The sequence below is a fragment of the Neoarius graeffei genome, chromosome 6 (genome assembly GCF_027579695.1).
Source record: "Neoarius graeffei isolate fNeoGra1 chromosome 6, fNeoGra1.pri, whole genome shotgun sequence".
Lineage (NCBI taxonomy): Eukaryota > Metazoa > Chordata > Actinopteri > Siluriformes > Ariidae > Neoarius > Neoarius graeffei.
Window position 1 is genome coordinate 57,457,811 of NC_083574.1, and position 22,082 is coordinate 57,479,892.

At 41.2% G+C, this 22,082-nt stretch overlaps 1 protein-coding gene across 2 annotated transcripts in view; it reads left to right on the forward strand.

Annotated features, from left to right (window-relative positions):
- The first annotated feature begins 12,721 nt into the window (after nucleotides 1-12,721).
- kmt5b (lysine methyltransferase 5B) overlaps nucleotides 12,722-22,082 on the forward strand; it is a 41,950-nt gene continuing 32,589 nt past the window's right edge. Inside the window, exons 1-6 of one of the 2 annotated variants that reach the window (XM_060923925.1) lie at nucleotides 12,722-13,293; nucleotides 15,893-16,200; nucleotides 16,306-16,453; nucleotides 16,572-16,737; nucleotides 17,327-17,436; nucleotides 17,524-17,690. In XM_060923925.1, coding sequence (XP_060779908.1) covers nucleotides 16,047-16,200; nucleotides 16,306-16,453; nucleotides 16,572-16,737; nucleotides 17,327-17,436; nucleotides 17,524-17,690 — 745 coding nt within the window. In that variant the 5' untranslated portion in view covers nucleotides 12,722-13,293; nucleotides 15,893-16,046. Of the gene's footprint in view, nucleotides 13,294-15,332; nucleotides 15,652-15,892; nucleotides 16,201-16,305; nucleotides 16,454-16,571; nucleotides 16,738-17,326; nucleotides 17,437-17,523; nucleotides 17,691-22,082 lie in introns of those variants that run through there. The other variant, XM_060923926.1, reaches the window with a different exon arrangement.

Here is a 22,082-nt window from a genome sequence, read left to right on the forward strand (position 1 = left end):
AGAAATAAACTGCACCTTTTCTCGTTGCTGAGATGGTACCTTCCACATCAAAATGGCATTTTTGGACTTTTAGTTTTATCTGTAAAATTAAATGTGTTCTACCTTTTAAAACTTATTTAGACTGAATAATAGGACCTTAGAGACCACTGGGCTACGTCAAATTACCTTTTTAAGTAAATCATTAAAAGGTACACTACATACACCTGGGGCAACCATAGCAGCCTTAGGCCCAAAGGGTTGCTGGTTCAAGTCCCTGGACCGGTAGGAAAATCCATGGCTGAAGTGCCCTTGAAGAAAGCACCTAACCTGCAACTGCTCCCCAGGTTCTGGGTCTGTGTGGTTGTTGTACGTCACTCTGGATAAGAGCATCTGCCTGTAATGTAATATATTACATAGACATGAGTGTTTTGCTGGGAAATACACTGCTTGTATTTTTCATATGAACTACATCCGGGACATCGAGAACCACAACTGTGATATTTTCTAATATCCTCACTCGTAAGGAAATTGATTAATTGTTTTGATAAATGTGGAAACTTTTTGTTAGTGAATGTGTCTATATAATAAAAAAAATCATATGTTGGCTTGAAGATAAGACATTTAATTTCTCATGTTTTTTTCATGTGAAATACATCATGGATCTGAGTGACATGTTTAAATAATATTGGCTGGCTTTTTTCGTGGTATATCAGATATATTCCATTCAGCTAGCATGATACTGAATGAGTCAAAGACGAGTCAAAGCCAGCCAATATTATTATTGTTATACATACACATTCAATGGGCCATCCATCCATTATCTGTAGCCGCTTATCCTGTTCTACAGGGTCGCAGACAAGCTGGAGCCTATCCCAGCTGACTACGGGCGAGAGGCAGGGTACACCCTGGACAAGTTGCCAGGTTATCGCAGGGCTGACACAGAGACAAACAACCATTCACACTCACATTCACACCTACGGTCAATTTAGAGTCACCAATTAGCCTAACCTGCATGTCTTTGAACTGTAGGGGAAACCGGAGCACCCAGAGGAAACCCACACGGACACGGGGAGAACATGCAAACTCCACACAGAAAGGCCCTCGCCGGCTGCTGGGCTCGAACCCAGGACCTTCTTGCTGTGAGGTGACAGTGCTAACCACTACACCACTACACGCCTTCAATGAAACAATTATAGAGTTTACAAAAAGTTAAGAACTGGAGGGGACTTACCAATATTGAATGCTGATTCTAATTGAATGTAATTCAGTGTACATGTACAAAGTCAAAGTTCTAACAATAAAAATGGTACAAATCCAAAAAGCCTGAACAACAACCCAACTTATATACAAGCTATATATAGGTTGATAGTTCAAGTTCAAAGTTACTTTTGGTAGTAGTTAATTGTTACATTGCAGTTGTTCAAAAGAAAAGGGTTTTGTTGAGTGAATTCCACGAGTGAAGTCCTCTTGTAAAAGTCTCTGTCACATTTCCTCACCTCCAAGTAGAACTTTGACAATATTTCTGCTATTGCTCTCTTTTCCAGTTTTTCAATGTCTGTTGGTATGTTTTTCTCTTGTAAATATGCGTGAAGAATATATAATGAAGTTTTGGTCGCCTTTTGGGTGTTCAGCACATCTTCCGCTTTTAATGAAGCAAACCTGGCGGCCATGTTTGTATACAAACTGTCAGTCACTCGCTAGCACAGAAGTTTTATGTCTCTGATGTGTCTCTTTTCCAGTTTTTCAATGTCCATTGGTATGTTTTTCTCTTGTAAATATGCATGAAGAATATATAATGAAGTTTTGGTAGCCTTTCGGTTGTTCAGTGCGTCTTTAGTTTCAGTTTATTTATTTAGTGCTTAAACCTAGCATTGGATTAGCCTCGTCTTCTCTCTTTCCTGGCTGACAAAGAAATGATTCCGCGCATGCACAGCAGAAAAGTTTTTTCACTGGATCTTCGCATGAGCTCCAATGTGTGATGTCGTGTTGTCTTGACAACATGCAATATTATAACAATATTGCACGCTCATTCTTCATTGGGGAGAGTGGCATAATACATGTAGGATTAGTGATATGATAACAATATTGCATGCTATCAATAAACCTGTTACAAGGGAATAGAATACGTTTTTTATTCCATGGAAAAAGTGGCCTGTATGTATAATAATTCCCAGTATTTCACTCCGATGACATCATTTTCAATGTTTTCCTGCTGACTAGGTGTGCGTTGTAGAAATAGCGAACCGGTTCAAAATTAAAATTCTTTTGATTAACTTGCGGCGGCACGGTGATGTAGTGGTTAGCGCTGTCGCCTCACAGCAAGAAGGTCCTGGATTCGAGCCCCGGGGCCGGCGAGGGCCTTTCTGTGTGGAGTTTGCATGTTGTGTCCGTGTGGGTTTCCTCTGGGTGCTCCGGTTTCCCCCACAGTCCAAAGACATGCAGGTTAGGTTAACTGGTGACTCTAAATTGACCGTAGGTGTGAATGTGAGTGTGAATGTGAGTGTGAATGGTTGTCTATGTGTCAGCCCTGTGATGACCTGGCGACTTGTCCAGGGTGTACCCCGCCTTTCGCCCGTAGTCAGCTGGGATAGGCTCCAGCTTGCCTGCGACCCTGTAGAAGGATAAAGCGGCTAGAGATAATGAGAATGATTAACTTGCGGGGTTGGTTTTTTTTGTGGATGTGTCTATATAATATAAAGAACATTATACAGTGGCGCAAAGATATGAAGTTTATCTTCTCGTGTTGAACAATATTTCACTCGTTCGCTGTGCTCACTCATGAATATATTCACCAATCGAAGATAAACTTCATATCTTTATGCCACCGTGTAATATACTCTATGTAATTCACCTTCACAGGTAAAAAATGCACATTAGAGCATACTACCCTAACTACAGGGAAAGGAACAGTTTTGTACAGGTATAGTTTAGTATTGGGGCATCAGATTCTGGCCTGATAAGTCAAAGTCAGAACTTATGTAAACCCTTGCATGTCATAAAACTGTCATGAATAATATATTCCACATTTTCCAAATAAGGAATATAAAGATGTACTACTGTAACAAATAAAGTTGGTTCATGTAAGCTAATAGAGACATACCCCAAGAGACTTGCAGCTGTAATTGCAGCAAAAGGTTGGGGGGGGGGATACTTATGCACACTCCAGATTTATACAGTATATACAGTGTCTTGCGAAAGTATTCATCCCCCTTGGTGTTTGTCCTGTTTTGTTGCATTACATGCTGGAATTAAAATGGATTTTTTTTTTTCTTGGGGGGGGGGGGGGGGGGGGGGTAGCACCAACTGATTTACACAACATGCCCACCACTTCAAAGGTGCAAATTGTTTTTTATTGTGACACAAACAATAATTAAGATTAACCCCCCCCACACACACACGAAATCTGGAGTGTGCATAAGTATTCCCCCCGCCCCCAACCTTTTGCTGCAATTACAGCTGCAAGTCTCTTGGGGTATGTCTCTATTAGCTTAGCACATCTAGCCACTGGGATTTTTGCCCATTCCTCAAGGCAAAACTGCTCCAACTCCTTCAAGTTAGATGGGCTGCGTTGGTGTACAGCAATCTTCAAATTATGCCACAGATTCTCAATTAGATTGAGGTCTGGGCTTTGATTAGGCCGTTCCAAGACATTTAAATGTTTCCCTTTAAACCACTCCAGTGTAGCTTTAGCAGTATGTTTAGGCTCATTGTCCTGCTGGAACGTGAACCTTTGTCCCAGTCTCAAACCTCTGGCCGACTCAAACAGGTTTTCTTCCAGAATTGCCCTGTATTTAGTGCCATCCATCTTTCCTTCAATCCTGACCAGCTTTCCTGTCCCTGCAGATGCCCTCCTAATTACTGAATTCAATTAAAAAATTCTAAAATCTAAAAACTGCTTAATTGATAAGTATTCACCTTCCCAAAATCAATTCATCAATCACAGCTTTGAGCTGTCTTGGATATGCCTCTATGAGCTTTGCAAATTTTGGTTTTGGCATTTTCTCTGATTTCTGAGGCAAAAATCAGACATAGAATTTAAATTTTGGGCTGAACTCCACGTGAACTCCAAACCATGTACTGCTCATTAACTGGCTAGTACTAATCCTATGGTGAAACAGGGTGGTGTAAACATCATGTTTTGGGGCTGTCATGATCAGCAGCAGAGACAGAGAGACTTGTTAGAATTGAAGGAAGGGTGAATACAGCAAAATACAGTGAGGTCCTTGAACAAAACCTGCTCCAGATGCACACAACCTCAGACTGGGGCAGGGTTCACCTTTCAGTATGAAAAAGGACTAGAAGCATACAGTTAAGACAAGGCTGGAGTGGCTTTAAGACAAGTGTCTTCAGTGGCCCAGCCAAAGCCCAGACTTGAACCCTGTAGGACATCTGTGAAGAGACTTGAACATAGCAGTTCACAGACAAGCCCCATCCAATCTGATTGATCTTGAGAGGACCTACTAGGAAGAATGGGAACAACTGCCAACATCCAGGTGTGCAAGGCATGTAGGGACTTACCCAACAAGATGGCTGCTACAGTTGCTTCTATAAAATAGTAAATTAAGGCTCTGAACATTTATCTAAATTATAGATTTCAGGTTTTAACTTTTAATAAAGTTGTAATAATTTCAAAATATTTTGTATTCAGTTTGTCTTCATGAGATATTTTGTGTAGACTGATGTCCAAAAGCATACATTTTAATCCATTTCTAACAAAAAAATATATATAACAAATAAAATACAAAATAAAGTATAAAATACAATGCAAAATAAAAATGTGCAAAAAATGAAGGAGTCTGATTACTTTCCAAACCCATTGTAATAGGCCTAAACATGTCATTGATATGGTGAAAGTTTCTATAAGGAGACATTTATTTCACATTTATGGAAGGGGTCTCAAGTGTCAGTGCGTTGTAACAGCCTGGTTGGTTTCCCAAAAGCATCGTAGCACAAAGATCATCATTAAATGGTAGAGCGAGCACCACAATGAACAGTCTCTCTCTTAGTTAAGATGCTCTTTTGTGTTAAGAAGCTTTTGGGAAACCCACCCCAGCATGTTTTCTGCCAGACAAAGGAGTTTGTTTGAGCTATCTGGTTTCTCTGTAACATGATATGTTTTTTTCTTTTCTTTTTAACTTCAAGAGAATTTAAAAAATATATCTATGAAGGCAGGGAACAAATATCTATAGCTGCTAGAAGGTAACTAATAACAGGAATTAACTTGCCTCTCAGATATAACTATAAATGGCAAAATAGCACAATATGTCTTTCATTAATAAACTAAAAATTTTAAAAGTTAGCAAATTAAGAAGCGGAATGAAACAGTTCAGAGCCTGTTGTTTTTGGAAAATAGTCAACTTCCTGTCGAGTCATATCATACTACCTCATTACTGATCACTGTCCTATAACCTGCCATGTTTGTTTCCTTACTTAACAGCAGGGTAGGTCATTTTGGAGAAACCAGCAAGAGTAAGCTAGTCAAGGCCGATTTATACTTCTGCATTGAATCTACAGATATATTGTTGATGCTTGCACAGAGTGAAGCGCATTTACACTTGCATGTAAGGTGTGTGTCTCCTCTCGGCGGTGCTATCGCATGAAACACCAGAATTTACTGCTTTTACACATAAAAGAAGAGCAGAATGCGAGTTCCGTATGTCACTGGAGGAATAATAAACAGAAAATAACACGGACAAAATGTTGTTTTGAAACAAATTCACTGGGGAAAAGAAACTTCATGCGATTAATTATAAACCAAGTGAATTCAAGTCAAGTTTATTTTTATAGCGCTTTTAACAATAGACATTGTCGCAAAGCAGCTTTACAGAAAATTAAAGACTTTAAACATGAGCTCATTTTATCCCTAATCTATCCCCAATGAGCAAGCCTGTGGCTATGGTGGCAAATAAAAACTCACTCAGATTACATGAGGAAGAAACCTTGAGAGGAACCAGACTCAAAAGGGAACCCATCCTCATTTGGATGATGATTGATTGATTGATTGATTGATTGATTTTATTTAGTAAATTCAATGTAAATACATAGAAACAATTGTAAATACAGTAAAAATACATGGATGACACAAGAAAGTGAAAACACTTATTTCCATTGTGGTCCATAAAATCAAGTGACAAAATGAAGGGAAAATATAGAATGTAAAATTAAAATAAAGAAAAATATGGTATATATGAGTAGTATAAATAAATATAAATAAATAGGATAATAATTTAAATATAAAAAGATAATACTGTACAAAAAATACTTAGTGCAAAATACGAGTAAACAAATACTTGTATCAAAATTAACAAGACAAAGACAATATAATAACAGAGGACTAGTTAGATTATGACATAATAAAAGGGTTGAGTTCTTCCTCTAAAAGCTGTTGAGATAAAAAGGTTCAGACTAGATGTTTGAAAGCACTTTTGGAAGACTGAGACCGTATATGACTAGGTAAACCATTCCAAAGGCAAGCACTGTCCAAAAGATCTAACAGAAGGGATAAGCAAAGAGAGGGTGCCTGAACGGGTATTATGGCAGGAAGAGTTTGGAATAAAGGCAGATATTAGATATTATAATAATAATAATAATAATAATAATAATAATAATAATAATAATAATTTCAATTTATATAGCGCCTTTCTCAAAACCCAAGGTCGCTTTACAATTATAGGGGGGAAATTAATAAAGCTATTAATAATATCTTTATAAATAATAAATAAATAATAAAGATTAATAAAAAATAAAGATATTGTGGAGCATTACCATGAATAATGTTGTGCATGTTATTTAATTTAAGCTGTTTGACTCGTAGGCTCACTGGCAACATCTTGACCTGCTCAAACTCAACATGACCTATATAGGTCCTAGGAGAGGCACTGAGCAGATATCGAACTATTTTGTTCTGAGTTGACTGCAACAGCGATAACAGACAGTGTGATTATAAATAACTTGATTCTATAACAGTGTTCTATATAGTCACAAAGCATAACTGTGAAACCAGGAAATTTGTTATAGTTTTAACATGAAGTCTGTTTTGTTGTAGTCATAAACTGTTCATTGATGGAAACTTGAGAGCAAAACTGTTCATGCCAACTGCAGTCCTAAAGTTAACAAGTTAACTGTCATCCTCAGCCATAAAAGCATTACTGTATTTGTCCAGAGCATCTTCCAAGTGCGACTTTCGACTGTCCATATGGGGCCGTCCTCCACAGGAGCAATGTGATGAGACTCCAACCAGACATAAGGCATCAGGATGAATCAGGCAGGTCTGAGGAGCAGAAGAGGTCAGCATCTCGGTCTCAGGATTGACATGTAACTCAGAGGGACAGACAGAATTCTCATTGAAAGAATTTCTGAAGTGTTTTAACTTGTCTGCATTCAGCAGTATGAGCAGCTCGACACCAGAGTCGCACTGCGCCCTCAGAAACGAGGCACAAAAATAATGCCAGTGGGATAAAATCTAAAGGATTAGAGGCAAGATCAAACTGGCCGTTATAATGATCTGCAGCCTTATACTTTATACTTATATTATATATTGGGACAGCTATGGCCTGAAGGTTGGGCTGAAGTGCCCTTGAACAAGGTGCTTAACCCCTAACTGCACCCTGGACACTGTAATATAGCTGCCCACTGCTCTGGGTATGTGTGTGTGCATGTGTTCACTGCTTCAGATGGGTTAGATGCAGAGGAGGAAGTTCACTGTGTGCTGAAGTCTGTGCTTGAGTGTACGTGTGACCAATAGATGCTTCTTGTCTTCTTAACAAAATATTGTGATAATAGATTTCCGATTGGCGGCACGGTGGTGTAGTGGTTAGCACTGTCGCCTCACAGCAAGAAGGTTCTGGGTTCGAGCCCAGCGGCCAGCATGGGCCTTTCTGTGTGGAGTTTGCATGTTCTCCCCGTGTCTGTGTGGGTTTCCTCCGGGTACTCCGGTTTCCCCTACAGTCCAAAGACATGCAGGTTAGGCTAATTGGTGGCTCTAAATTGACCGTAGGTGTGAATGTGAGTGTGAATGGTTGTTTGTCTCTGTGTGTCAGCCCTGTGATGACCTGATGACTTGTCCAGGGTGTACCCCGCCTCTAGCCCACAGTCAGCTGGGATAGGCTCCAGCTAGCCTGCGACCCTGTAAAACAGGATAAGCGGCTACAGATAATGGATGGATGGATAGATTTCCGATTTTCGTGGAAAAGAAAGAGCAGCTGGAAATGCTACCAATCTGACTGACCGATCACAGTTATTGCGGTTTGCATTGCCGCAGTGCGGCGTTAGATCAATGGAAAGGTGCATGTCAGGTTAATGGGGGCTGCAATAGTGAGGTGAGAAAGAGAGTGCAGGCAGGGTGGAGCAGTTGGAGAAGGATTTCAGGAGTCATTTGTGATAGGAAAGTCCCAGCAAAAGTGAAAGATAAGATGTATAAGACAGTAGTGAGACCAGCTGTGATGTATGGATTGGAGACCGTACCCTTAACGAAGAGACAGGAGGCAAAGTTGGAGGTGGCGGAGTTGAGGATGTTAAGGTTTGCGATTGGAGGTTGGACAGGATAAGAAACGAGCACATCAGAGGGACAGCACATGTGGAGAGCTTGGGAATTAAGCTAAGAGAGATGAGACTGAGATGGTATGGGCACATCCTGAGAAGAGATGCAGAGCATGTTGAGGATGGAGCTGCCAGGCATGCGAAAACGAAGAAGGCCAAAGAGGAGATACGGATGTGGTGAGAGAGGACATGAAAGTGGCAGGTGTGGTAGAGAAGGATGCGGAAGACAGGGAGCAATGGAGACGAAAGATCCGCTGAGGTGACCCCTAATCGGGATCAGCCAAAAGAAAAAGAAGAGGGATAAATTGGCCTTAAGCTAGTAAAATCCCACCCCCTCTCAAGTCACTCCTCCAAAACACACGGGCAGGGGGTGTCCACATTCACCTACACTACCGTTCAAAAGTTTGGGGTCACTTTGAAATTTCCTTATTTTTGAAAGAAAAGCACTGTTCTTTTCAATGAAGATCACTTTAAACTAATCAGAAATACACTCTATACATTGCTAATGTGGTAAATGACTATTCTAGCTGCAAATGTCTGGTTTTTGGTGCAATATCTCCATAGGTGTATAGAGGCCCATTTCCAGCAACTATCACTCCAGTGTTCTAATGGTACAATGTGTTTGCTCATTGCCTCAGAAGGCTAATGAATGATTAGAAAACCCTTGTACAATCATGTTAGCACAGCTGAAAACAGTTGAGCTCTTTAGAGAAGCTATAAAACTGACCTTCCTTTGAGCAGATTGAGTTTCTGGAGCATCACATTTGTGGGGTCAATTAAATGCTCAAAATGGCCAGAAAAATGTCTTGACTATATTTTCTATTCATTTTACAACTTATGGTGGTAAATAAAAGTGTGACTTTTCATGGAAAACACAAAATTGTCTGGGTGACCCCAAACTTTTGAATGGTAGTGTACGTCATGTCTCGTTCACGTGTAAGACAACACGTAGCATTATCATAATGAATGTAAACAACGAACATGGCTATTAGTACCCCAATATACCTACAGTGGTGCTTGAAAGTTTGTGAATCCTATAGAATTTTCTATATTTCTGCATAAATATGACCTAAAACAACATCAGCTTTTCACACAAGTCTTAAAAGTAGATAAAAATAGCCCAGTTAAACAAATGAGACAAAAATATTATACTTTGTCATTTATTTATTGAGGAAAATGATCCAATATTACATATCTGTGAATGGCAAAAGTATGTGAACCTCTAGGATTAGCAGTTAATTTGAAGGTGAAATTAGAGTCAGATGTTTTCAATCAGTGGGATGATAATCCAGTGTGAGTGGGCACCCTGTTTTATTTAAAGAACAGGGATCTATCAAAGTCTGATCTTCACAACACATGGTTGTGGAAGTGTATTATGGCATGAAAAAAGGAGATTTCTGAGGACCTCAGAAAAAGCATTGTTGATGCTCATCAGGCAGGAAAAGGTTACAAAACCATCTCTGAAGAGTTTGGACTCCACCAATCCACAGTCAGACAGATTGTGTACAAATGGAGGAAATCCAAGACCATTGTTACCCTCCCCAGGAGTGGTTGACCAACAAAGATCACTCCAAGAGCAAGGCGTGTAATAGTCGGCGAAGTCACAAAGGACCCCAGGGTAACTTCTAAGCAACTGAAGGCCTCTCTCACATTGGCTAATGTTCATGACTCCACCATCAGAAGAACACTGAACAACAACGGTGTGCATGGCAGGGTTGCAAGGAGAAAGCCACTGCTCTCCAAAAAGAACACTGCTGCTCATCTGCAGTTTGCTAAAGATCACGTGGACAAGCCAGAAGGCTATTGGAAAAATGTTTTATGGACGGATGAGACCAAAATAGAACTTTGTGGTTTAAATGAGAAGCATTATGTTTGGAGAAAGGAAAACACTGCATTCCAGCATAAGAACCTTATCCCATCTGTGAAACATGGTGGTGGTAGTATCATGGTTTGGGCCTGTTTTGCTGCATCTGGACCAGGACAACTTGCCATCATTGATGGAACAATGAATTCTGAATTATACCAGTGAATTCTAAAGGAAAATATCAGGACATCTGTCCATGAACTGAATCTCAAAAAAAGGTGGGTCATGCAGCAAGACAACGACCCTAAGCACACAAGTCGTTCTACCAAAGAATGGTTAAAGAAGAATAAAGTTAATGTTTTGGAATGGCCAAGTCAAAGTCCTGACCTTAATCCAATGGAAATGTTGTGGAAGGACCTGAAGCAAGCAGTTCATGTGAGGAAACCCAACAACATCCCAGAGTTGAAGCTCTTCTGTATGGAGGAATGGGCTAAAATTCCTCCAGACTGGTGTACAGGACTGATCAACAGTTACTGGAAACGTTTAGTTGCAGTTATTGCTGCACAAGGGGGTCACACCAGATACTGAAAGCAAAGGTTCACATACTTTTGCCATTCACAGATATGTAATATTGGATCATTTTCCACAATAAATAAATGACCAAGTATAATATTTTTGTCTCATTTGTTTAACTGGGTTCTCTTTATCTACTTTTAGGACTTGTGTGAAAATGTGATAATGTTTTAGGTCATATTTATGCAGAAATATTGAAAATTCTAAAGGGTTCACAAACTTTCAAGCACCACTGTAGTCTTGTGGTCACGCATAATGAGTGTATGAGCAGAATGCGCACAGGGAGGTTGGCAGGTAGGCCATCCAGCCATTTCATTTGGAACGAATGAAATGATTGGACGGGCTTTTTACAGCCCTACGACTGCCACAGATGAGATGATGGATTTTTTTTTTTTTAATCGTCAGAGCATTTGATTTCATTGCTGTCAGGGTGTAACGAGAATTTGAAGACAAAAACTGTTTCTAAAAAATTACTTGCCCCGCCTTTAAATGTAGTAGGAACATTAGGGTGCATCAGTTGCCCCCTAAAAATGAAAAGTTCCTCCGATCATGATGCATTTTTGTTTTTATGTTCCTTTTGGTAAGAAAACACACTGGGTGAAATCTCATCTCATCTCATTATCTCTAGCCGCTTTATCCTTCTACAGGGTCGCAGGCAAGCTGGAGCCTATCCCAGCTGACTACGGGCGAAAGGCGGGGTACACCCTGGACAAGTCGCCAGGTCATCACAGGGCTGACACATAGACACAGACAACCATTCACACTCACATTCACGGTCAATTTAGAGTCACCAGTTAACCTAACCTGCATGTCTTTGGACTGTGGGGGAAACTGGAGCACCCGGAGGAAACCTACGCGGACATGGGGAGAACATGCAAACTCTGCACAGAAAGGCCCTCGCCGGCCACGGGGCTCGAACCCGGACCTTCTTGCTGTGAGGCGACAGCGCTAACCACTACACCACCGTGCCGCCCATTTTTAGTACATATTCTAAATATATTATCAAGCACAGTTTGAGTTTTAGCTGTTCATTGAATCATTGTTCAACTACTTTTAAACAATACAAATGTATTACGAATCACATTAATGCTTCTCAATCCCTTGCAAAGGTTCTTAACATGATCTCTGGGTCACAAGAAATCAACATTGTGATTCAAAGGTCTCTGCACTGGCTCCCAGTGAGCTATAGAACTGACTTTAAGGCATTACTTCTTCTATTTAAAACATTAAATGGGATGGGACCCAGCTACCTACTGGATATGTTTCAATTATATGCACCAACTAGGTCTCTAAGATCACAGGAGAAAAACTTGCTAGTAAGCTGTCAAAACGAAGTGTGGTGAAGCAGCCTTTAGTTGCTATGCTGCTAAGCTTTGGAACCAACTTCCAGATGAGATCAAAAATGCTCCTGCTGTTGTTAGTTTTAAATCCAGGCTCAAGACAAAGCTGTTTTCAGATGCTTTCACTTGATTAATTTTTTACCTAAAGTGTAATTAATTTCCTTTGACATAATTTCTTTTAATGATTTTACTTTAATTCTTTATTTTAATTTTGGATTTTAATGATTTCACTTTTACTTTAATTCTTTGTTACTGTTCTTATGCTTTTATTTTTTGTGAAGCACACTGAATTGCCTGTGTGTATGAAATGCGCTATACAAATAAACTTGCCTTGCCTTGATTCAAACCTTACGCGAAAACATAAAATAAGCGTTTTTTTGGCAAAAAATGAACCTCATGGTGCCACCATTAGACTTTTGAATATGGTCAAAACCTTTTACAGGATGTCTTTATTGGTGAAAAGGAACACCCAAACAAAAATGCGTCAGATTTTATGAAAGTGAGGGCAACTGATGCACATCTAACAACTGATTGCGACAGAATGGAAAATATTGCTAGTGATTACTGTAGCACAGCCTGATGTGCCAGTAGCTACAATCGAAACGGCACTCTTTGTAAATACCGGAGTTAAAGAGCTGAGGGAACTCGAGCAGCTCTGAGAGGATGTTGTTGCTATGCACGCCGGCGAGCTGCGCACTCACACGAGTGGACATTTAAAGGGAAATAACAACGGGCTCTTTGTACCCAGTCAAGTTTTCGCAGATTTCATAGTATTTGATAAACTCTCAATGTGTGCTTCTGTAAAAGCGCGTTTGGGTTCACTGTGGATTTAATCACAGCGAGCATCAGACTAGATGACAAGAACAATAGGTTTTGGGCCTATTTTTTTCGGAGGAGGTTCTGTGTCCTATCTTTCCACTATAGCCAAACCCTGCCGCCATCTTGAATTTCAATGTAAATTATCTTGCAGTTTTTGCTTGCTATAAGGAATATTTTGTAAGACATTCCGCTCGTCTCGGGCACTTGTGACGGACATGTCGTAACATAGGAAAAACAAAAGTGAGTATTAAGCCACAGACTCGCTCTCGTTTTCAAAACGGTCTTTATTTAACACTTTCCAGGTCTGGTTTAGCCAACTGGGTAGGTAGCATGTGAGCTATGTTTGGCTAGCTAGTTATTAGCAATCTTGCACGTCGGGCTGAGTTAGCTAATAGCTTAGCATTTAGCCATTTGTAGGCCCGAATTCTCTTACTCGTTTAACTAGTACTTGGTTATTATACGATAACGCGTGGCAAAAACAACGAAAAATAAATATGCAGCAGTTTTCCCCTGGTCTTGATAGTGAGTGAAATTATAATGCTTTTAGTGTCTTTTAGCTACCGAGCTACATGCCAGTTGCCCAATTGTTACTTATTTAGAAACACTAACTAGCAGTTAGCTCTTTAAACGAGATGGATATTCTCGCTTTACTTGGACAAGCTGCTGAAAAGCGAACTAGATAAAACTAGCTGTCTCTATTGCCAAACCGCGTTTATCAAGTTAGCAAAGCTAGCAACAACAACAAAAAAAAACCACACCACACGCTAGTATTTAATATAATAGATGAATAGTCCACACAATGGGCTGCTTGGTATTGCTTTGGCTTTGCAAGTTTTGTTGATTTGGGTCCACCGCCCTTTTGCGTTGTTTGGATAGTTAAATGGACCGCGATATTAGCCTGTTAGCTTGGTCGCGCAATGTACAGAAACAAGTTTTCAGTCACGACGTGTTATTTATGATGATTAAAGATAGCATAAGTGTATTTAACGTCATCGGCGAGCACGCAATAGTTCCGAACGCGGAAATGTTTGGAAACCTTGCGTTGTTTTCAGCATGTGGCTTCAATTCTCTTGGCAACCGATGGGCGGCAGTCTACACTTATTAAGAGTTACTAAGCAACTGGCCAGTTTATCAACTGTAACCTGCTGTCCGGTTTGCAGCTGTTTTAAAAGTAGATTTAGCTTTTTAAAGCGTAAAGTAACCCTGCACAGAAAATCCAGATCCTATTTAGTCTTTAAATGGTAAAATGTCTCAGTCATGCAACTCCAATCAGACCCAGTTCTTCTGTGAATCAGTATATTGCTTATCTCATCTCTAGCCGCTTTATTCTGTCCTACAGGGTCGCAGGCAAGCTGGAGCCTATCCCAGCTGACTACGGGCGAAAGGCGGGGTACACCCTGGACAAGTCGCCAGGTCATCACAGGGCTGACACATAGACACAGACAACCATTCACATTCACACCTACGGTCAATTTAGAGTCGCCAGTTAACCTAACCTGCATGTCTTTGGACTGTGGGGGAAACCCATGCGGACACGGGGAGAACATGCAAACTCCGCACAGAAAGGCCCTCGCCGGCCACGGGGCTCGAACCCGGACCTTATTGCTGTGAGGCGACAGCGCTAACCACTACACCACCGTGCCTACATTTGCTTATCGTTTTCTTTAATGGGCTATTTCACACACTGGTTGTTTTTTAATTTTGTCATATATTGTTATCTTGGGCGGCACGGTGGTGTAGTGGTTAGTGCTGTCGCCTCACAGCAAGAAGGTCCGGGTTCGAGCCCAGTGGCCGGCGAGGGCCTTTCTGTGCGGAGTTTGCATGTTCTCCCCGTGTCCGCGTGGGTTTCCTCCGGGTGCTCCGGTTTCCCCCACAGTCCAAAGACATGCAGGTTAGGTTAACTGGTGACTCTAATGGCCCTTTTCCACTACCCTTTTTCAGCTCGCTTCAGCTCATTTCAGCCCGACACGGCTCGCGTTTCGACTACGAAAGAACAGCACGACTCGGCTCGCTTCAGCCCTGCTTAGCCCCTAAAACTCGCACCGTTTTGAAGTGGGGCTGAAGCGAGCCAAAGCGAGCCGAGTGAGGCTGGGGGCGTGAGCAGACACTCCCCTGTGCACTGATTGGTGAGGGGGAGTGTCCTCACATGCCCACACACGCCCCACGAGCACGCTGGGATCTGTAAACACCGTAAACCCGGAAGAAGAATAATTAAAGCCTTATGCGCCTCGCCTCATCTATACGCTCTTGCCAGTATCTGTTGGCGTTGTCAGTGACAACAAGCCACAGCACCAAGACCAGCAACACTAACGACTCCATGTCCTCCATGTTTATTGTTTACTATCCGGGTCGTGAGACTACTGCTTAAAAGCTCACTGATGTCACTGTTTGCGCTGCTTAACGACATCACGTGACGTCCACGCACTTTCGCTAACTCCACCTAATGTGTCCACCCACTTCCAGCCAGCACGGTTCAGCGCGGTTGTAGTCGAAATGCAACTTCAATGGCCCCGCTCAGCTCGACTCAGCCCAGCTCAGCACGGCATGGCTCAGCCCAACTCAGCCGCGTTTGTAGTGGAAAAGCGGCATAAATTGACCGTAGGTGTGAATGAGAGTGTGAATGGTTGTCTGTGTCTATGTGTCAGCCCTGTGATGACCTGGCGACTTGTCCAGGGTGTACTCCGCCTTTCGCCCGTAGTCAGCTGGGACAGGCTCCAGCTTGCCTGCGACCCTGTAGAACAGGATAAAGCAGCTAGAGATAATGAGATGAGATGAGATTATCTTGTTATAATTCCTATTTGCAATAAATGACACACTTTTTTTTTTTTTTTTTTAACAGGTGCAAGCAGGATTGAAAGTTACACTCCATAGTATATATTCTAATAGTCCTGCAAGCGGGAAATAAAACCGCTTGTCGCATGTTGCTCATGATTTCTCAGACGTACATAGAAGCTAAATGAGCCTTCACCAGAAAGCCTGCTGGTATGAAGTAGATGGGAGAATCCAAGAACATGGTGCTGAATGGAAGGAGACATGGCAGTAGGTTCTCCAGCAATCAGCCCGTTGGGAAGACCAGACTGCAGAATGGCCAGAGGGCCCACCTGCGCCAGAGCAAAAGCTCCCCGAGTGGCAGGAGATGCAGCCGGCGTAAGTGCTCCAAGTACAAAGAAAAAGAGTGCCTGAACTGTTCTTTCAACTGCAGGATCATAGTGTCTTCAGCATTTTATCAAATTATACTTCCTTGTTTGTTAGGTGTCAGTGGTGCAGCCCCAGAGCCAGAGAGGCGCCATGTGCCCTCATCAGGGATGACGGCTAAGGAGCTGTGTGAATATGATGACTTGTCCACCAGCCTGATTCTGGACTCTTACTTGGGTTTTCAGACTCACAAGATGAATACAAGGTTTGTATTTCTTAAATTTTACCTTTGGCACATCAGTGCTGTCATATTACTAATAAGTGTTGGCTAGTCTTCAGATAAGAAAACACGTGTGAATAACCTGAGTGTGATTCACTTTTAGATTTCGTCCAATCAAGGGCCGACAATCGGAGCTTAGAGAAGTGATTGAAAGCTTCAAGAAGCATGACAACCTGGAAAAAGCTTTCCAGGCGTTGACCTCTGCAGACTGGAGAAGACATCACTTTTTCAATAAGACAAAGGCCCAGGAGAAGCTGTTCAAAGCACATGTAAATGTTTTACAATAAATAAACAATAAAAATGTGGTCACAATAATGCCAGGGTTATACTTGACATGCGCCTAAAGGTGCTTCTGCAGTTTCAGAGGTTATGAGTCGTGCTGTTCACGATTGCCAGAACCGAAACATGGCTGTTTGTCAGGATTACTTATTTAGCGATTTCATGCACACATTTTTTTGACTGCAGTAGCACAGAGATCTTAAAGAAAAGATGTCATGAGCTGCATCTGTGGGGGGAAAATGTACAAATTTACTAATATTCATATTATTTACTAATCTTGATCTAGATGATTGGTACCCAAAGCAATCTAGGAAGGTTTGAACTGGACAAAAGAATTCAGTTAGATCAATTCATGCTGAAAAGCTGTCTAGATTAGTATAGTGGTACTACACTACACCAGTGCATCATGTTGTCATGTTAATTTTTTGGACATGCACAATTGATATGCCAGGATGAACCTATCGTATGTTGGTATGTGCAAGAGCCATCTTTCCTACTCCTACTTAAGCAAGTATAAACCTGGCCTATTCCTTTCCAAAATTGGTCATAAATTTAAACAGCACAATTTTTTCTGTGCAGGTCTTTGTTTACTTGCGTATGTTTGCAGCAGACAGTGGGTTTGAGATTCTTCCATGCAATCGCTATTCCTCTGAGCAAAATGGAGCCAAAATTGTAGCAACAAAAGATTGGTAAGGCAGATGGCATTTGATCATTCAGGCTGTTTTTATATTGCAAAATTATAGCAAGTGTTCCTCATTTTTGTTCTTGCACTTAAGGAAAAGGAACGATGAAATTGAACACCTTGTGGGTTGCATTGCTGAGCTGTCTGCTCATGAAGAGAAGATGTTGTTGCGCCATGGAGAGAATGACTTCAGTGTCATGTACTCTACGCGTAAGAACTGTGCTCAGCTTTGGCTGGGACCTGCTGCTTTTATTAATCATGGTATGTATCCTGCATTTTTGTTCCTCAAAAATGAATGAGAGCAAAAATTTGTTTTTTTTTTTAATTCGTATACTTTTACCAAATTTAATACCTGTGATGAACTTGCGGCATGTTCCTGTATCAACTTCCCTTTGTTGGTCTTGAGCACCATTTCTTTTTATCAGTCTGTGCCATCTTGTGTCATCAGTGTGTGTCTCTAACTAGTTGAACATTCCCTTTATACTAGGGGTCTTCAGTCTTCTCCAGAAAGTACCAGTGAGGCTGCAGGTTTTCCTTACAACCAAATTGGAGCCAGATACCCTGTCTGGATAAGATTGAAGACCTCTGCTTTAGACTCTTGTTATAAATCAAACAATTAACCGTATATAGGTTCAGTTTGACAGTTTTGCCCAAACGAGCAAGCATATCAGTTTCCCACTGAACGTTCTGGCACAGCTCACATCGGCAGGCTATCTGTGATTGATGCTATTTCCGCCTCCAATTTAGCCGTACTGTGAATAAAAACTGTACTGAGCTGGAACGTATGGTTGGAGCTATCGAATGGTCAAGTCTTCACAGAGTTGGCCTTACTGGAATTACCTTTCTACTAACACAAATACTCCTTTTTAAAACCCATTTTATGGTATTTTAAGAGGCAATGTCACAGCTGAATGTTTGATTTCTTTTTCTTGTATTACAATTTATCATCTCTATTTCGCTTAGCAGTGCTATACTCTTTCCTACGATCCAAGAAAAATAAGCCGCCATCTTGTTTGAGCGAGTGACTTTCTATACACTTTTTTTTTTTACGTCCTCCAGAGAGTATAACGTAATGGTGCTATTCACCCTATCTAGTGCCCTACATGCAGAGCGTAGTACACCTTTTGACGTTCAGCCACAGAAAGAACGTCTTTGCTTGTTTTTGTTGTATTTTAAGTTGTATATTAAAGTCAGCATTTAGTTAGCAAAGGTAGATTATGTTAAGAAGCCCAGAGTTAGAGAATAGCTATTCTCTCTGAAAACCAACCAGTACATTCTGAAGAAAATGTTGGAGGCACACACTGATGATTAAAGGGAACATATTGGCTCCCCTTTCTTTGTCACAAGGGGAGCTCATTAAAATTATGCCAACTCCTCATCCAAGTGTCTCCACTTATGGCTTGAGAATTGCCTTTGGGAATTAATATTCATGAGGAAAGTGTTACCTGATTGGGTGCTGGGAGTAGGGTGAGCAGTGGCTTATCATTTAATGGAACAGGCACTCATCACCCATTTTCAACAGGGCTGTTTAGACAGGGAAAGGTGCTGTGGTGCCTTTATCCTTGTGTATTTTGACCAAAGCATGTTAGACATCTCATTAAGACCTCAGAGAACTGTCGGTTTGTGGAAAAGGGGTATAATACGTCACCTTTAAATGGAATGTTGTTTCAGGAACAGCAAAGGAATGTTGTTCTAGGCATATTTCATACTTGAATAAATTACATTTAGATAAGTTATGTATAATCTCAGAGCAAGAAAATACCTCTCAGTGCGGGGCTATTGGCAAAATTAATTTTGCTTTAGTAGGCAAGAAGGCAGTGAGGAAGGGCCAGTGGAGAATCAGCAGAAGGAACAAATGCAGCAGCAAACAAAGGAGATAGAGGAGGAGGAGAGAAAGAAGAGCAGGTAAATGCAAGGGCAGAAGTTAATAAGGATTAAATGGACAATGTGAAATGCACAGACAAGGGTTTTAAGCTCAAATACTATACCCTCTTCCCTGCTTCCAGCACATCTCATTCAGTTCCTTGTGAAACTACTCCTGCATCAGATGGCTTAGGGAGAAAGGGAAAAGAACAGAGTCCTGAATCACTTCATTAATTGAGAATTAGAAAAATCATGAATGTACAGTGGTGCTTGAAAGTTTGTGAACCCTTTATTTCTGCATAAATATGACCTAAAACCATCAGATTTTCACACAAGTTCTAAAAGTAGATAAAGAGAACCCAATTAAACAAATGAGATAAAAATATTATACTTGGTTATTTATTTATTAAGGGAAACGATCCAGTATTACATATCGGTGAGTGACACAAGTATGTGAAACTCTAGGATTAGTAATTAATTTGAGGGTGAAATTTGAGTTGGGTGTTTTCAATCAATGGGATAACAATGAAGTGGGAGACTTGTTTTATTTAAAGAACAGGGATCTATCAGTCTAATCTTCACAACACATGTTTGTGGAAGTGTATCATTGCATGAACAAAGGAGATTTCTGAGGACATCAGAAAAAGCATTGTTGATGCTCATCAGGCTGGAAAAGCTTACAAAACAATCTTGAGTTTGGACTCCACAAATCCACAGTCAGACAGATGGAAGAAATTCCAGATCATTGTTACCCTTCACAGGTGTGGTTGACTAATGCCGCTTTTCCACTACCAACGCGACTGAGTTGGGCTGAGCCGTGCCGTGCTGAGTTGGGCTGAGTCGAGCTGAGTAGGGCTGTTGGAGTTGCATTTCGACTACAACCGCGCTGAACCGTGCTGGCTGGAAGTGGGTGGACACATTGGGTGGAGTTAGCGAAAGTGCGTGGACATCACGTGATGTCGTTAGGCGGCGCAAACAGTGACATCAGTGGCCTTTTAAGCGGTAGTCTCACGACCTGGATAGTAAACAATAAACATGGAGGACATGGAGTCGTTAGTGTTGCTGGTCTTGGTGCTGTGGCTTGTTGTCACCGACAACGCCAACAGATACTTGCAAGAGCGTATAGATGAGGTGAGGCGCATAAGGCTTCAGAAATTTTCGTAATTCTTCTTCCGGGTTTACAGATCCCAGCGTGCTCGCGGGGCGTGTGTGGGCATGTGAGGACACTCCTCCTCACCAATTAGTGCACAGGGGAGTGTCTCCTCACGCCCCTAGCCCCACTCGGCTCGGTTTGGCTCGCTTCAGCCCTACTCCAAAACCGTGCGAGTTTTGGGTGCTGAGTAAGGCTGAAGCGAGCTGAGTCGTGCTGTTCTGAGGTAGTCGAAACGCAAGCCGTGTCGGGCTGAAGTGAGCTGAAAAAGGGTAGTGGAAAAGGGCCATAACAAGGGTCACTCCAAGAGCAAGGTGTATAATAGTCTGCGAGGGTACAAAGGAACCCAGAATAACTTCTAAGCAACTAACGGCCTATCTCACATTGGCTAATGTTAATGTTCCCAAGTCCACCATCAGGAGAACACTGAACAACAATGGTGTGTATGGCGGGTTGCAAGGGGAAAGCACCTGCTCTCCAAAAAGAATGTTGCTGCCTGACTACAATTTGGTAAAGATCACATGTACAAGCCATGATGCTATTGGAAAAAAATTTGTCGACAAATGAGACCAAAATAGACCTTTTTTTTTAAATGAGGAACATTATGTATTTAGAAAGGAAAACACTACATTCCAGCATAAGAACCTTATCCCATCTGTGAAACATGGAGGTGATAATATCATGGTTTGAGCCTGTTTTGCTGCATGTGGGCCAGTATGGTTTGGGCCTGTTTTGCTGCATGTGGGCCAGTATGGCTTGCCATCATTGATGGAACAATAAATCTTGGATTATTCCAAAGAATTTTAAAGGACAATGTCAGGAAGTCTGTCTATGAACTGAATCTCAAGAGAGTCCATCATGCAGCAAGACAGTGACCCTAAGTGCAGAAGTTGTTCTACTAAAGAATGGTTAAAGATGAATAAAATTAATGTCTTGGAATGGCCAAGTCAAAGTTTTGATTGTAATCTAATAGAAATGTTGTGTGACCAGTTCTTGTGAGGAAACCCATCAACATCCCAGACCTGAAGCTGCTATGTGCAGGGGATTGGGTTAAAATTCCTCCAAGCCGACGTGCAGGACCAATCAAGTTACTGGAAATGCTTAGTTGCAGTTATTGCTGCACAAGGGGTCACAACAGATCCTGAAAGTAAAGGTTCACATACTCCATATATAAATAATTGTCAGTCTGGCAATCAATAAACCCATAAATAATGTCCAATAAATACATCAGTAATTAATTATATTAATAAACTGAAAGGTTTATTATTACGCAGCGTGTTTCAATTTGTTTCATGATTTATTGACATATTTAATGAAGGATTTATTGAAATGTTTATTGAAGGCTTGAAGGATTCTAATATGCAATTTAGGGCTGTTCTGATTGGTGTGTAAAAGCGCAGTGGAGTGACCAACCTGTGGGCCTGCAATCACAGACAAAATGGATAAGAGCATAGCTGATATGCTAGGTGAAGCAGCAGATAGACTTGAAAGAGGAGCACAAAATGGTTAATATGCAAATTAACCTTACAATTAAAATCTGTATCTTACTGATGCAATGTTTTGTTAATTAGAATGATAAGATTAATTTTTTTTTGGATAGAACATGGTCATGGCACCAACGCTAACTAAAATGTGAGCAG